General features: G+C 41.5%; 1 protein-coding gene across 2 annotated transcripts; it reads right to left on the reverse strand.

Moving 5' to 3' along the window:
- Positions 1-407: 407 nt before the first annotated feature.
- Positions 408-12,511, reverse strand: mmadhca (metabolism of cobalamin associated Da). Of its 2 annotated transcripts, XM_058612310.1 has the most exons (9): positions 12,261-12,511; positions 11,712-11,868; positions 3,469-3,535; positions 2,603-2,744; positions 2,288-2,505; positions 1,966-2,071; positions 1,470-1,600; positions 1,294-1,380; positions 408-972 (listed from the first exon to the last, which is right to left on the reverse strand). In XM_058612310.1, the coding sequence occupies exons 3-9, from the start codon at positions 3,478-3,480 to the stop codon at positions 754-756; spliced, it is 915 nt and encodes a 304-aa protein (XP_058468293.1). In that variant the 5' UTR covers positions 3,481-3,535; positions 11,712-11,868; positions 12,261-12,511; the 3' UTR covers positions 408-753. The 2 variants fall into 2 exon arrangements, with proteins under 2 accessions (XP_058468293.1, XP_058468294.1); XM_058612311.1 differs by lacking the exons at positions 11,712-11,868; positions 12,261-12,511 and adding an exon at positions 3,977-4,027.
- Positions 12,512-14,141: the final 1,630 nt, after the last annotated feature.

Raw genomic sequence — 14,141 nt, forward strand, 5'->3', positions numbered from 1 at the left:
AGAATTCTGCACTTTAAGTACTTGTTTGAACATTTATAAAAGTACAGATACTCAAAGAAAAGTTTGTTCTAATATTGTGTATATTATGTTATTAAATCTTTTAAAGCTTTATTTTGTAATTTGCCTCATGCTCCAACAAGATTTCCCCTTTTTTAAGAATTAAAAGTACGTAGGGCTGCAAATGATTAGTAAAGGACTTGTTTGGTCCATAAAATGTTGTCTTGTTTTTGTCTACAAACCAAAACAATTGACTTTTAATGATTCCTTTGTTTTATGGAGCAGAGAAACCAGAAAATATTCACATTTAAGAAGCTGAAATCAGCCCTAATCAGCCTGTTCCAGTCTTTAATAGTACTTTTTAAAATAAATCAATCAATAAATGTAGGTAAACATGCCAGGAAATGAAGTCTTCACAGTTTAGATTTATTTCACCAGTTTTGCTTCAGCTCCTTCGACTCAAGCTGTGAAAATAAATTATTAAATCTCAAAGCGACGTCGCTTTGCATCTGAAATGTCTCCACTTTCTGTTTCTCATCATCTGACCGTCGATGATGATGATGATGATGTCACTGACCGACACGTTTAAAAAAGGCAGATTACAATAATAACACATGGTGTAATCTGCCTGGATGTAGTGTGGAATAATCCTGGTCCAGTCACGCAGCGTCTCAGTGACACCGACGCTTGTTCACACCATAAACAAGAGGCCGTTCATAAAAATAATATATATATATATTAAATAAAAAAAAACGCCTATTCCTCGTCGTCGAGAACATCCGACAGTCCTTGTAGCCGCGCGATGGTGGCGCTGTGGGTCGGTGCGTTGGTGAAAACTGTCCCCACAAACAACGGCGTTCCGCTCAGGATGTGACGAATCACCGTGCACGAGCCCGACGCCTCGATGTGGAAACCTAAATGTCTCAGCTCCTCCTCTGTTTGCAGCGGGGCGTGACTTAACGGAGACGCAAAGAACTGTGGGAAATGTAGTTTAAAAAGAGAGGGGGAAGATATACATCAGGATATAAATCAAAACAATACTTTTGCATGGCTGGGTATATGAGATATAAAAAACATAAAATATCTACTGTTTCATGTAATACCTTCTTTATTTCTTTGGCTTTTTAAACATATAGGATATTTATGTGTGAAAGTGAGTATAAATATGGCCAAATTCTGCTTCAACAGAAATGGTTACTTTTTGAACAGAATTTGGTTGATTCCATGTATTTTTTAATCAATATTTAAGAGATTTAGTGTGTATTCAAGATCATAAATATGTCTAGTGTGACTCACCGCTGCTCCTGTCGTCGGGTGGATGAAGTCGGCCCAGTAACCCGCCGTCCACAGAGCGAAACACATTTCCTTTGCTCCGTTTACAAACTGAAGTGAGACACACGCACAAAATAAACATCATAAAACGTTTATAAAAATACTTTATAAATAGATGAATGAAACATGACAGGACTGACTTTGTTTAGCAGCTGTTCTGTGCCCTGCTCTGACTCCGCCTCCTTCTCCTCCTCACAGTGACGACTCCTCTGCGTCACCGTGACAACTGTGATGGAGGTGGCAGTTGCTGAGGGGAACAGTAGCTCTAGATCTAAAAAAAGAAGACACACTGTTCATTAACCTTAACTGGAGGGTCGCCGGTTCAAATCCCCACCCGGCCAAAAGGGCTGGGGTACCCCTGAGCAAGGTACCCAACCCCCATTGCTCCCCGGGCGCTACTCAGTGTGGCAGCCCACTGCTCCTAATTCTAGGATGGGTCAAATGCAGAGGAATAATTTCCCTAATTAATAAAATTAAAATTCTTAAATATGGACCATTTTGAGGGGTAAACGCCTGACACACACACACACACACACACACACACGGAAGACAAGTCCCCATAATGTGACTGGGTAAACAGGTTTAGGTCCCCACAACATTAGTAATACCTGGACACAGACACACACAAACACACACCTTTCCTCAGCAGCTCAGGACAGGAGTTTATGGAACAGTCGGTGTCTGTTTGATGAAAATACTGCTCTGCTTTGTTGACTCTCATCGACATGGGACCCAGTTTCCCCTGACAAACACAAACACACACAAATGATCATTTAAGTCAACAAAAACACACCAAAGTCGCACAGTTTTTCTTTAGCGATACATTAAGTTGGAACAAAAATACAGATTCCTGCGGATTTAAAATGTGTTGGAGACATTTTGGATGATTTAAGACATAAATCGGATTGTTTTTAGACATTTTAAAAGGCAGAAAAGTTACATATTTGTCAACACTTACATGGAACTCGTTGACAAACTGGGCCAGAACGAACTGGTGTCTCTCTGCGCTGCTCGGCGCGGTCAGCACGTCCGGAACCGTTCTGTGGATCGGAAACTTCTTCTGGTCGGCCGTGCCGTCCAGGTGACAGTCAAAGCCAACGTTGCCAGGTAACTGGAAGCGCCTGTCCTGAGGACCGAACGGCCCCATGTTCTCATCGGGCCACACGGTTCTGGGTCCTGGAGAATGAGATAGAACACGCCGTCTGTTTTATACAGAGACGCGACACAGAACCAGAGAGGCTGGAAGCTTCTTGCTGAGAGACGACTCACTCACCTGAGTCTGTGTGTGATACAGTAACGTACGGTTCATCTGAACTAGCAGCAGAAAAGGTTCTGGTTCTTCCGACTCTGAGAGCAGCTAACGCTTGACGACCCGCGGTCTGAGACAGAACCACCCTGCTGCATCCACACAGCACCTGCAGAGAGACAGAGAGGACGACCGTCAAAGACAAGACACTGACGCAGTACTCCCTCACTACAATAAACTCCAATATAAATACTTTACAACTACACAAAAGGCTTCACTGTGTGCTGATATTTTCTTTCTTCTTATTTGGACCAAAATGTGTAGATTTATTTTCACAGTTCAAAACTGCTCTTTTAACATCATCAGAATGCAGCACTTTAACTATGTCACATCATTTACAGCTTTAATCAATTTACATGCTTTTCTTATAACTATTTAAAACGAATTCATAGTCAAGTTGTGTTTTTTTTAGCACTTTTCATACAAGATAATACAACAAAGCGCTTCACGAGATAAAAAAAACAATTAAAGAAAGCTATTATTAAAGCTAAGTATTAAAAACAACAATGGAGAAGTGAAGGCGTGAGGAAAGAAAGTGATCTAAATAGAAATATTACACACAAAGAGTAACAGGTAAAATGTAATGACATAGATAAGTAAATCAGTACTTAAAATAAGTAACATTTTACCTCATTCATTTAGGTATTTAAAAGGATATTAAAGGGTTGAATAAAATTAAACCACAGACTACAAATAAATAATAAATCTCAGGTAAAAAGCCTGGTTGTTTTATTAAAAAATATTAAGATTTAGTATTTATTTCTTCCTTGTGATGCTTTTAAATGTGTACTTTTATTTTGATAAATCACAGGAAACGATGCTGTGCTACTTACGCCGGTGGACATGGTGTGTGTGTTGCGTGTGTGTGTGTTCACTCTCCTCGTGCTTTGACTGATTGATCTGCGGGAGTAAAAACAACAAAAACATGTGTTGACACTGAAGTTACATCACCAAACTGCAGCTAACCTTTAGCCCAGTTAGCTGCTGTTAGCTCATGGTGCAACATTAGCGTGTGTCTTTCACGGAGCAGCGCTCATTTATACTAAACACCTTCTTCGTTGACAGTAAATATATTTGTTTGTTTTAGAAACAACAGAAACGTCACTGGTTTAACACCAACTAGCCCTTCAGCTAAGCTAAGCTAACTAGCTGCTGCTGATAGGCCTAGCTCCGGTCAGCTGATGGAACACTTTCTCCTTTCATGTTGCCATCTTCCGACTGTGACTTCACCTTCTCAAACACGACTAAAAACATGAATAAAGCCAACATTAACGCTATGTTCTGCGTCAATAAACCACTTTAACCGTGCTGATAACGAGTGAAAGTACATGGTGTACAGACCTGTCAGCCCGCACGTACAAGCTGCTCCTCCAACAACAACAAACCTACGGGAAGCGACGAGAGACAAATCACCCTTGAATGATTCGCGAAACGTACATTTAGATTATATATGACGTTTGGAATAAGGCAACTCAAAGAACTTTCCAATCGTCCATTAGGTTCTACTTTTAGTTTTAAATTGATCTAAATATAAATAATATCACATAAGAGACACAGGATACATGTTAGAGGCTGTGTTTCTCTGTTTTTCCACAAGATGGCAGAAGATCACAATCTCACAAGAGTGCACTCTCATCCCTGTGTGTCATTTATAAAGAAAATACATCTTTACAACTAATGTAAAATTTACTTTTCATCCACAAATCACTTCATTTACTCTATCAGTATTTATCAAATCCACTCAAACACTTTTAAAGGGATAGTCGTGTTTTTAAGTGCTGTTGTATGAGTTACTGAGACATAATCAAAACAAATATTTTAGTCACTGAATAAAGAACATGTTCACGTCTTTATCTCACTGTTACACAGACTTTTCCAACAGGAAAGTGAAAAGTGTGTGAACCACTCACTCACCCACACCAGACCTCATAGAGAAAATCAGTGATTTTAAACATCACAGCACACACAGGAGTTGTTGATCCACTGCTGCCTCCATCAGTACATTCCAAAGTCTTATTTTGTAAAATTCTGCATTTGAAATCCTTTGCTGGGATTTACCTCAGTGACACAAAGTGACCACACGAGGCAGCAGTAGACCAGCAGCTCCTGTGTCCCCGTGAGCTAAAATCACTCATTTTCTCCATGGACTTTGGTGTGTGAGAGTGAGTGGTTTACAAACTTCCTGTTGGAAAAGTGTCTCACAGTGAGATAAAGCCACAGCACTAATTATGTGTCAGTACCTCCGCCCGTGTTAAGTAGGTACTGTTTTTGTAGTGGAGATGCAACCTAACCGTGCCGTGCCGAGGTGAACCGAGCCGGTGGAAATACGCCATTTGAAACAGTGGTGGCAGGAAGTGGCAGGAAGTGTCGCTACCTGATCCTGGAGTCTGGTAAAAAAAATGCTGCGAGGACTGTCAGCGCTGCTGAACTGTGCAATTAGGCCTTTTCCCTGTTGTAAGCCTCAGGCTGCAGTCACTAATGAGGCGGCAGTGTGTGTGTGTGTGTGTGTGTGTGTGTATATAATTATGTATAGAAGGCCTCAGGGTGCAGCAGCAGCAGCAGCAGCACCAACCGACGCTCCTCCAGTGGCTGTTAAAGGCAAACTGAAAAACAGTGTCCTGCACTGCAGAGCTGCGCCCTCATCACGCTGTTTCTTTGTTCACAAACAAACACCTGAAAATTGTCACGCACCAAAGGATCCATTAAAATTCAGGAAAGTAGTTATTATGAGGACGATAATTACCGCGCTCCGACATGTGATCATTTATGTCATTTTACATATCTTTACATGTCATGAATGCATTAAATCCCCGGCGAGCTCCTCCGACAGCGTTCTTTCTATGTGATAGTCCCGACAGAGAGGACTGATGCAGCAGCTATAAATAAAAATGATGATTGCACGTCTATTTCTGAGCCTCCCGGAAAAATGTGGAAAACTGTAGCAGAGATGTTTTAGCTCTTCAGCCAAACGTCACACGCATTTTTCTGAGCTCAAGTCTCTAAACCCCCAAAATGAGTCTGTGTAGTCGACCTCATTCCATTTCATTGGTCAGACCAAAACCAAAAGCAGCACCTCTGCAGCGCAACTGGAATCCACAGCATTGAGACACTGAATGGAAACTACATATTTGAAATGTCTGTGTGGTTGTATAAGGTAGTGACACAAAGGCAGGCTCCCTCTGCTCTGTGTGTGAAAAACAAGGCTGTTAGTGGGGACAGTCACATGCTCACAGAGGAAAGTCCGTGTCATTCTACGTCTATGATGTCTTTAGAACAACTTCTCGTCTTTATCTCACTGTTAGACGCACTTTTGTTAACCACTCACTCTCCCACACCAAAGCCCATAGAGAAAATCAGTGATTTTAGCTCGCAGGGACACAGGAGCCGCTGGTCAACTGCTGCCTCGTGTGGTCACTTTGTGTCACTGAGGTAAATCTGAACTTAGGTTTTCAAATGCCGAATTTTACAAAATAATAATATAATAATATTTGAACTCAGTGATGGAGGTAGCAGCGGATCAACAACTCCTGTGTGCTTATGTTAAAATAACTGATCACTGATTTTCTCTATAGGGTTTGGTGTGGGAGAGTGAGTATTTTACAAATTTCAGTTTCCTGTTAGAAATGTTAGAAAAACAGTGAGATAAAGCAAAAAAAAACAACAGATCATTAAAATATGATATAGACTTGAAAATATCGTCTTTCTTATCTTTTGCATATATTTTTAACAACTGGTTCAGTCGTGACATTTAACTCAGAACAATGCAAATACTTCTGCTCCTGGATGAGCCGACCCTGAAACAAATGTTTATGTAATTAAAACTTAAGCCTGCATGTGCATCTGCAGAGCGTGTGTGTGTGTGTGTCAGGGACCAGAGGCAAAGCAGGGTGACATTTGTGAAGGCACGTAAAACCTTGCCAGTGTCTCACAGCACTGTCTGTTTGGATTATAGTTGCACAGAGCAAAGTGTAAAAATACCCCCCTGCATATGTCACAGTCGCACACACACACACACACACACACAATGAAAAGTGGCAACTCAAATGGTGACACTTCATAAACAAATAGTGTTTTCTACATCGATCATTATTTATATTAAACTATGATATATTAGGTTAATTTCGAAAAATCTTCATTTATTCTCAAAATAAACAGAATAACATTGTTTATTATGTATGTATTCCTATTTCTCTCATATATATATTTTTTTTTAAATGGTAAATACTAAAACACAACAACCTCATGGCTCATGATCCAACCATCATCGTCATGGTAACGGTCAGAAAAACCTGCTAGTTAACATTGTGGAATTTGGTTTAGCACAAAAAACTCAACAACATAATAATCAGTTCAGCAACTCCAAAAAATGCATCAAAGAATTTTCTAAAGAAACTTATGATTGACAGGAAACTAAATGTACCTACTCACAGCATTAAACGTGTCCAGATCATAGACTAGACGGGATGTACCCAAAAGGTGAATGTAAGGAGCATTTATGGGTACAAGTTGGGAACCGGCCTACTTTACATATTTCAAGGGTGCTGAGTCCAAAAAAAACGGTACCCGAGCGAAATTTTGAGTTTTTGACCTTCTAATTTGCATATCAAAATGACCGCCAAACTGCCTATCTTGCTCAGTCGTTGGACCATTTTCCCCAAGTTTTTTTGTAAGTAGGCAATCAAAGATGATGAATTAAGTGTCTAGATCTATAGTCTGGGGTCAGAGCAAGGATATAGTGGAGGCTCAGTGCCTTTTTTATGTATATATATATGCAAAATACCAACTTTTAAGGTGAAATTAAGCATTATTTGTGTCATTTTTTAAGGCCGACATAAATATTCAGTCAATATCACTCTTAAATGTTCCCAGTGTATATATGATATGTGATGTATTCCATATTACATAATAACTAAGAAAAACACCATTGCAAGTTGTCTGAGAATTCATTTTTTTATGCAAACAAAGCATAATGCTCTTAATTCAAACATCGAAAAACCCAAGTGAATAGGGAAAAAAAAAACATGAAACTTCCCTTGAACAGTTCTACAGATCACATCTTGTTTCTGTATATTTTCTTTCATGTTTCTAGCTGAATTGCTTTGCTTTCATCTGTCTTCTTCTGTAAGTTCCATAGGTCACTTGTTTTGGTAAATTGTTTTTATACCTTTCTAGTTTGCTTGTGTGCCATTTGTCTTTGGAATTTCATTTTGATTAGTATTTCTTTCTGCAGTCCTTTTCCAAGTTCTTTGGTTACCCATTGCCTTGGTATGCTTGAGGACTACAACTCCACATTTAAACAAGGACATTGGTCATCACTCTGACATGTACACATTGCAGTGCATAACAGCCCCGATTTTCGGCATTTGCACTGGCGTGTTGTGCATTGTTTTTTACAGGCACACCTGATCATTTCCAGGCAACTTTCAGGTATTGGGTTCTGTGACATAAGAATGGGCTGTAGTCCTGAATCACCATCTTTCCATCCCATGTCCAAGGGTGAAGGAAGCTCAGGTGTGGCATAGTGAGCATTTCTCCAAACCATTGCCTGGTAGTGTACTCTCAGCAGATGGAAGTGGAGCGCATCGCTTGTAGGCGGCATTGCTTCTGGTTTACCTGTCCTGGAGAAAAGTATATGCCTTGCTGCATCAACAGAGTCTGTTTTATGCACATCATATATTCTGCAGACAAAAGCCTCTGAAGATCTTTGAGTCTCCTCCGTGAGATCACCAATTCCGAGGTTGCTGAGCAATTGATGGTGCATTTTCCAGACTTTCCATGATGTACTTTTGGTGTGACTTGCAATGTATGATGTGGTATCACAACCAGTTAGTGCATGAAATGCTACAAGGCTTGGTGCTGAATCCTTTGGCAGTTTGTTAAAAACAGCATCAATTGGTATATATTGTGGCTTCCTTGTGGTACCAGACAACAGCCAGAGTTTTTTACATGCTACGTGTGGGAAATGGGAAACGAGAATCACAAGTACATCAGTGTCTCTAGATGACACGACTACTGTGTCTGACTGGCAGTGCACTGCATGTAATACCAATCGGGTATCTGCCTCTTCGTGTGTGGCTCTCAGATGAGTCAGGTTGGTTGTTGCTTTTGATGACCTAACCTCCGTCTCTTCGTCTCTGAACCCACCAGCAACTACTATCTCTTTATCATCCGGTGCCTGAGCACATAGTTCTTCAGAGAGTAGATTGGCAAGATCAGCTTTGTTGTCAGGGAGGGACAGGAAATTGGTCCAGTTTTTTGGAAGAGGCACATCACGACCCTCAACAAGTCGTCTGATTGGTTGAGCTGCTTTTGTGCGTCGTGTCCTGGTAGCACCCTTGATGGTATGGCCCTTTGAGGATATACCACCTCTGTTGACACATGTATTTTTGATAATTCCTCCCCCCAAATCTAGCCCTGTCACAGCAGTCACTCCCCAGCATCCATTGCCCTATGATAGCTTGTTAGCTAGCTAGCTAGCTAGAAAGTAGGGGGATTTATGCTGCCACAGGGCTATGTTTGGGTTGGAATTATAAGAAATAAACTTGTATCAACAGAGGTGGTCATCTTTAGGGCACAACTGGAAGAAAAAAAAACTAGCTCGCTGTTTTTTTCCCCTCCAAAACTGTTAGCTAACTGTTAGCTAGTTTTCTCCCAGTTGCTAGCCATCTCAATATCATTGAAATACACAATTTTGACCCACTATGGTTGAAAAAGTATCATTTTGGATAAATAGGGTTAACAAGCTCAATCAATAACTAAGGAATATTGACATTTTTTGTCTAAAAAAATCAAAAAGCAGGAAACTTACCAAAGCGTGTGAAACTGTTACGATCCTCTTTGCTGTTAATTCACCTCAGGCAAAGGGTCCTCAGCGATGGGACTGACCATGCTATGTACTGATCTAAATATTCAACTTGGTACGTTTCATGGTGGTCTCTTTTTGAATATTTTTCCCTATTCACCTGGGTTTTTCCCGTCTTAGAATTTAGAGAACAAATGCTTAATTTGCAAAAAAAAAAAAAAACATGAAATCTCAGACAACTTGCAATGGATTTTTTTCTTTGTTATCATATAATATGGTGTACATCATATGTCATATCAACAGGGAAAATTTCAGAGTAACTTTTATTTAATATTTATGTCGGCCTTAAAAAATGACACAAATAATGCTTAATTTCACCTTAAAAGTTGGTATTTTGCATATATATATACATAAAAAAGGCACTGAGCCTCCACTATATCCTTGTTTGACCCTTGACTATCGATCTAGAAACTTAATTTCCTCATCTTGATTGCCTACTTACAAAAAAAACTAGGAGGAAATGGTCCAATAACTGTGCAAGATGGGCAATTTGGCGGCCATTTTAATATGCAAATTAGAAGGTCAAAACCTCAAAATTTCACCCGGGTACCGTTTTTTTTGGACTCAGCACCCTTGAAATATGTAAGGTAGGCCGGTTCCCGACTTGTACCCATAAATGCTCCTTACTTCTTATAAAAGGCCTTTTTTCTGAAATCCGTCTAGACTATCAGGTTCATTCATTCATTAAGTAATAAAATAAAGAAAGAATTCATAGCCTATTTCACTTAATCCTTTAAACAAAAATATAAAGAATAGAATTAACCTTCTTTAATGTCTGTGACTAGCTGAGAAAATCTAGACGCACCATAGCGGCAGCAAAGTTCATTTGCAGTGATGCTGCGTTTTAATATTAACTCTTTTTTTGTGGCAGGTCCTGCGTGTCTTTGTTTATCTGAAGATAAACCTGTCGTCTCTACCAGTGTCACTCCACATGCTGTAATCTCTTGGTAATACTTTAGGGTTTCTTCTGTTTCTGAAGATGTTTTCTGAATGTACAAACAATTCTCGTATTCTTTGCTGGGCTCCATTACCGTAACATTTGTTAGCTTACAGGAATCTCTCCATCAAACACACTCTACACGCAACACTTGGCCTTGGATCCTTTTCCGCTCTGACTATGTTCGTTGTTGCTCTGATTGGTTGTAGCGCTGTCCTATTAAAACATGTCGGGCCGGGCTCAGGCTCCACCCCCTATTGCCAGGGCCGGGCTCAAGCTCCACCCGCTATTGCCAGGTCCGGGCTCAGGCTCCACCCCCTATTGCCAGGACCGGGCTCAGGCTCCACCCCCTATTGCCAGGGCCGGACTCAGGCCCAGGTTGGAGGCCCGTGCAGGCCACGAGAACGCAGCACTGTGACGACTGCGTGGATCACACTGTGATAATGCTCTGCTAACAGCTTCCATTCACAACAACATCAGCAGATGATGATGATGATGGTCGCCGTCAGACGGAGGACGTCAGCGGCCATCATCGCAGCGCGGGAGGCGACGCCCGTGTGACTCTAACCCAGTTTGATGGAGCAGAACGGCTCCTCACACTCACAGCCCACAGCTAACGTGTCGGCTGATCTCAGCGGACAACGCTGCCCCGAGAACCAAACGACTCTTCAACCATTCACAAACGACGAGGAAGAGGAGGAGCGGCGCGCCACGCGGCGCCCGTGTGTGTACTCATGTGTTCCGTTCAGCTCGAGCGACCTTCATCCCACGCTCCGATGACGTTACCCGCACCTCGGCGTACACGTCACACAGGAGACGGAGCGAAAGCATGAGCTGCCCGCGGTCAATCCTTCATTAGCGTGCAAAGGTCAAACTCCAGACTGAAACATATCTGCGACAACACACCAACCAGGTCGCTGCTGAAACAATTAACCGTGTGAAGGGGCCTCAGGAAAGCTGCCGGCCGTCATTAAAGAGGAGGGGCCGGTTAATGTTAGCGGACAGCTGGAGGAGTTCATCACACATCAGGCACCGCGGGGCTGATTTAACTCTTCATGCTTGGATTATTCACACCAGCATGATACTGCACCACTGAGGGACACGGTCTCAGGCTACAGTGGAGCACTGACAGTCACACAACATGACACACATACACAACATGCCACGCCACCAGGGACACAAAATCCACAGAAATTTGAGTCTACGATGTTCACGTCTTTATCTCACTGTCACAATGTGTTTTTCTAACAGGAAACTCAAGTTTGTAAATCACTCACTCTCCCACAGAGAAAACCAGTGATTTTAGCTGGCGGGGACACAGGAGCTGCTGGTCTGCTGCGGCCTCGTGTGGTCACTTTGTGTCACCCGCCTCCTGCAGCCTCCACTTCCTGCCGGTCATGAGGTCATCAGGTGGCCGTAAATTCTTCACCGAGGCTGAAAGAGAAATGATCTGAAATCAAAGCCCTGACTGCAGCCGACAGGAGTTCTGCTGCTGCAGAAGCTTCACAACGTTTACTGTACAAACCACATGAGACACATCACATGGTAACCTTTGCTGTGCAGCATCGCTAATAAAACCCTTGTGACATGTCAGAGTGAGCGCACGTCCCTCTGCTCTCCTAATGAACCCCCCCCCTCTATAAACCATAACGAGCAGCTTCTGTGTGTTTACACGCCGGCGCTGCTGCTGCTGCTGCTGCTGCTGCTGCTGCTGCTGCTGCTGCTGCTGCTGCTGCTGCTGCTGCTCAGGTGTGACCACGTTGTTCTGCTACTTTACTGCGTGTGTGTGTGTGTGTGTCACAGGCAGAAAAGGTGAGAGCACTGACCTCTCTCTCACTCACACGGGAGCAATGATCCGACCACCGCTGACCTAATTTGTGGGAGAAACGTGTGATCCACTCACGTTACCGTCAGTGAGCGTTTGAATTCCCTGCAGCAGTTTGTGGTGGCGGGAAGCGGCAGCAGCAGGTGGGGGGTGGGGGAGGGAGGAGCCTGGGGCGGGGTGATGCAGTGTGAGGTGAACCTGGTCAGTCAGTGGTGTCCTTCCTGTAAAATGCTTTTTCTGCCTCAAAGCGGAAACGTCGTAAGACATAAAATAAAGAAATGTACAGTGTTGGTATTTACATTTTCTACAAACCCCGGTTGTCTGAGTGTCCTCAGTGAGATGTGGCTCAGAAACATCATCAAAACAAGGTAAAATCATTCAGTGCACTACAAAAACCGCATTTACAGATTTTTAAGAAAGTGAAATTAGTCTTGTTTCTGGGACATTGCTCTTATTTTGTGTCTGAAAAGAATCTAATATCAGAAAAATATGTTTGATTTTGCCCAAATCAGATATTCCATCTTATTTAAAGCTTTAATTAGCAGTAACAAGGTAAAACTTGAAATTCTACGGTGTAACTCTTACTTCTGGCCATTTCTGTCCAGTTTCTACAGTCTGAATTGACCACATTGGCAGATTATCTTTCTTAAAATTTTAAGAATAACAAGACAAAACTGGACTTCGTTCTCTTCCGTCTGGATTAAAGACGTCGATTCACCTCGAACACTCCGAGGTCAAAAGTTGTCTCTGTGCGGCCAAATCAATGACCTCCTCACAGCTGTCAATCCTCCGATCAATAGGCCTATATACCTGCTTTAATCTGACCTCACTCTGCATGTTAGCCAGTAGATATATCTCCTCCTCCTCCTCATCCTCACCGTGAGCCTGCATCTTCAGCAGCAGCAGCACAAACTCAGTGGAAGATTCCCCTGAGGAACAAGGAGAGGAGACGCAGGCGCTGAAGACACAGGAATAATCTCACCGTGGCTGTGGAGATGATAATAATAATAATATTATTATTAATAATAATAATAATAATAATAATAAAGCTGATGAGCAAATGTGTCTGCAGGAGTCTGATGAGCCTGGCGTCTCTGCAGCAGCAGGATTTGTGAGACTTGGTCCAAACAGGGACTTTTAAAGAAAGTACAGAACATAAAAAAGATGAGAGAAAGTCGAGAAGTCGCAAACGTAGTCAGTCGTCGATGGCAACGCCACATTTACGTCTAATTCCCTGTGAAACAAATACCATCTACGGTAAAACGATGAAAGTAGCAGCGTTTGTGTCTGTGATCTCGTGTCGGGGTCGCCTCAGAATCTCCGAGTTCCAACAACAAATGGAACGCGCCTGTCACTAGGCAACGGCAATCGCAGCTGCTGTGCAGGTAATGTTGACACAATGCAAGGAAAATAATCGTGTGACGGATAAATGGAACAATTTAGAAATGAAAAATGAACATATTAACCAATCACTGCACCATTTAAAGAAACTCTGACCTCATGAGATAAGATAATATAATATAATAATAATATAAACAACAGAATAATAAATAAACAACAGAATAACAAATAAACAACAGAATAATAAATAAACAACAGAATAACAAATAAACAACAGAATAATAAATAAACCACAGAATAATAAATAAACAACAGAATAATAAATAAACAACAGAATAATTAATAAAATTCAGAATAATAAACAACAGAATAACAAATAAACAACAGAATAATAAATAAACAACAGAATAATAAATAAACAACAGAATAATTAATAAAATTCAGAATAATAAACAACAGAATAACAAATAAACAACAGAATTCAGAATAATAAACAACAGAATAATAAATAAACAGAAAAATAAAGACAAAACAAACAACA

The sequence above is a fragment of the Solea solea genome, chromosome 2, assembly GCF_958295425.1.
Source record: "Solea solea chromosome 2, fSolSol10.1, whole genome shotgun sequence".
In the NCBI taxonomy this organism is placed as follows: Eukaryota; Metazoa; Chordata; class Actinopteri; order Pleuronectiformes; family Soleidae; genus Solea; species Solea solea.

Excerpts from the sequence above, each read along its gene's own strand:
- mmadhca (XM_058612310.1), bottom strand. Across the intron at positions 2,506-2,602 it reads TGTATCACACACAGACTCAG|GACCCAGAACCGTGTGGCCC; the intron begins GTGAGTGAGTCG and ends CTCATTCTCCAG. Across the intron at positions 973-1,293 it reads ACCCGACGACAGGAGCAGCG|TTCTTTGCGTCTCCGTTAAG; the intron begins GTGAGTCACACT and ends CATTTCCCACAG.